This window comes from Austrofundulus limnaeus, unplaced genomic scaffold (genome assembly GCF_001266775.1).
Source record: "Austrofundulus limnaeus strain Quisiro unplaced genomic scaffold, Austrofundulus_limnaeus-1.0 Scaffold52, whole genome shotgun sequence".
In the NCBI taxonomy this organism is placed as follows: domain Eukaryota; kingdom Metazoa; phylum Chordata; class Actinopteri; order Cyprinodontiformes; family Rivulidae; genus Austrofundulus; species Austrofundulus limnaeus.
The window spans coordinates 1,897,688-1,900,580 of NW_013952454.1; the positions used below are offsets into that span (position 1 = coordinate 1,897,688).

Below are 2,893 nucleotides of genomic sequence, written 5' to 3' on the forward strand. Positions count from 1 at the left end.
GCTGTAATGTTTGTGACTCCTTTGTTTCTTTTGTTTTGCCCCAGACAACTTGTTGTCAGGAGCTAACGTTAGCACTGACCGTCAACTGGATGTAAATCTACGGCAAACCAGGAGTGACACACAACTTGGAAACGCACAGCTTCATTGCACACAACACCAATGGGGAAAATCGATCTCATGACTTATTTGATTTTTAACCCAGGCCTAGTCACAACAGCAGCGTAACGGCTCCGCACGCTCAAAGGCTACATTCACACTGCAGGCAAATGCAACACAAATCCTATTTTTTTATGACAGTCTGAACGCAACAAATCCGATTTTTTCAAATCTGACCCAAGCCGTTTAAGTGTGTGGTTTTAAATTGGAGTGACTACAGTGTGAACACTCATCTCACATTCCATCTGACTTTTTATCACGCCGTTTAAATCTCCATGTGTTTACAGCTCCAAAACACAAGTCCAGCTTTTTGTCTTTTTACTTTTAATTTTCCATGCAGATAGTAACGTCCAGCCTGGGTCGAGGAGCGTATCGATCCTAAAGTTGCTCAGTTATTTCCAGCTCGTTATTTCGTTCAAAAATAAAAAGCTTCACCGGAGCATCCAGTCAGAGGCAGGTTCAGATATAAACACTGAACTAAACAAGCAGGTCAGATAACTGTAATCGGCTCTGATTAAATAACTTCAGATTCAACGTGCTAAAAGTAGCATCCATGCTAACTCTGTAAACAAACAGCTGTCTGAATGAGACGGCATGTCTTTACTGCGCATGCATCACATCAGTACTGTGTAGCGTTCACACTGGAGTCTGATGGAGGCTGTATTTAAAATGTGATGAGCATTAAGACCTGCAGTGTGAACAGAGACAAAGTGTTTCCCCTCAGACCCACCTGGGGGTTGACGTCCAGGATGCAGGTCCGGCTGGTCGCCACCACCTCGTGGATGGAGTCGATCTTGGTGCCGTAGAGGTTCCCGTCGTACTCGCCGTGCTCCAGGTATCGGCTCTCCTTGACGTCCCTCTCCATCTCTTCTCGTGTCACGAAACAGTAGTTCTGGCCGTCCTTCTCCTCTTCTCTGGGACGGCGGGACGTAACTGGAGTGATAAACGTCAATGAGACACGTCGTCGAGGAACAACGTCGGATATTTCCCCCGYGTCGTGCACTCACATGGGACGGTGGTTCCGTATCTCAGAGGGTTCATGACGATGAGTCGGTTCTTCAGGCTCCTCCTGCCGACTCCCTGGGCTCCGATCAGAACCAGCGTTTTCCTCTGAAACGGGGGCATCCTGGCTACTTCCTCGTAGATCTGCAGCTCATAACGATCAAACTCTGCTGGAGGCAACACACAGCTGGATGAGAACGTTTCATCGTTACAAAACACCAGATAATAATTCAACACAAACATGGAGGCACACCTGCGTTTTTAGCTGTGAGGTACATCATTTTTTTCTTCTTCTTCTTCGCTGTCAGCGACCCACAGAGCATACCTGAGACAAACAACATGTCAGAACATCACRGTGCCAGAGGGCTTCAGCTCCTTCTGAGTGGAAAGAAACCATCAGGGACTGGTTTGTTGTGCTGACCTGAATCAACAGCGTCCCAGTCTCTCCTCACAAAAGCTTTCCTCTTCTCCTCCAAGAACTGACTGGGAAYGAGGCCAGTGGCTCCACCAACGACTTTACGTGCCTTTATGGAGAATAAAGCAGTTAAACAACTTTAAACCAACAGATTCTTCTACCTTATCGACAGGCTGAAGCACTCTTTGGCTTTGTTCATATGATAAAACTAAACATGCATCACATCTGAGCTCCAATAAAGAGCAGATGGAAAAGAATTCTCACTGAGTAGRATTTTATATTACCACGGAGAACTAGGGCCATACAAGAGTTTTATTTTATTTTTTTAAATTATGAGAATAAAGGTGTAATATTACGAGAATAAAGCCGTAATATTATGAGAATAAAGTTGTAATATGAGATTAAAGTCATAATATAAGAATAAAGTTGTAATATTACAAGATTGAAGTCGGAATGTTATGAGATTAAAGTTACTAGACTACTTTCCATGTTGGCCTTAGCATGTTATTTCTCTGTTCTACTAAAAGTAGTTTTAGACACGTGAATGCATCTAATTACTTAAAAATTGTTGGTTTATAATATTTTTAGAGAGAGAGAGAGCTCCTGAGCTAAAACCATTAGCTCATGTTTATCAAATAATATCTAATGTTACAACTAGTCAGAGTTCTCTTTAAAAGAAAAAAAAGTTTCTGGATTCTCAGTTTCTAAACGACACGTCTCACAGCCACCAGCTTCTACATGCAGCTTCTGTACTAAACGTGAACCGGGCCTTTATTTTCAGGTTCCTCCTGACGGCTCACCTGCCACCAGTTGGGGTCCTCCTTGTTGACGACATGAAGTATGTCTCCTTTGGAGAAGGCCAGCCCCGCCTCTTTACAGGGGATCAGGTTGTCAGAGGCAGGATTGTAGCTGAAGTATGGCTTCAAATAAACCTGGAATTTAAAAAAGRTATTAACAAAGCAAAATAAAATTACACGAGTCACAAATAAATTCACAAGACATAAAAAATGATGAAAAACAAAAGAGYCAAAAACTGTTTCTGAGCTAAAAGGATCTAATAAGACTCTGTTAATGTCAAACAACTCAGCTAGAATTTAATATTTGAGGAAGTGTACACAAATACAGATATTTTTAGAAAACTGTAAAAGGTCCACAAGATTAAATTTAGAGTTCAAATGCCTGGAACTGAAAATATGGATGGAGGACAACAGAGCTGCTTCATGGAAGAACCTCAGCTAAGCCTGTTAGCTTTAGCCCCGACGCTATATTGCCTTGTAAGTATTAGCTCGGCGCTAGCGCGACAAACAAGCTAAACTGAGG

General features: G+C 42.6%; 1 protein-coding gene across 4 annotated transcripts in view; it reads right to left on the minus strand.

Annotated features, from left to right (window-relative positions):
* The window catches only part of pals2a (protein associated with LIN7 2, MAGUK p55 family member a), a 15,590-nt gene that overhangs the window by 2,209 nt on the left and 10,488 nt on the right, over positions 1-2,893 (minus strand). For 3 of the 4 annotated variants that reach the window (XM_014008771.1, XM_014008774.1, XM_014008770.1), the window contains 5 exons: positions 2,374-2,505; positions 1,580-1,682; positions 1,412-1,483; positions 1,164-1,328; positions 887-1,089 (listed from right to left, as the gene is read on the minus strand). In XM_014008771.1, the coding sequence (XP_013864225.1) occupies positions 887-1,089; positions 1,164-1,328; positions 1,412-1,483; positions 1,580-1,682; positions 2,374-2,505 (675 nt within the window). The remainder of the gene's footprint in view (positions 1-886; positions 1,090-1,163; positions 1,329-1,411; positions 1,484-1,579; positions 1,683-2,373; positions 2,506-2,893) is intronic. The other variant, XM_014008773.1, reaches the window with a different exon arrangement.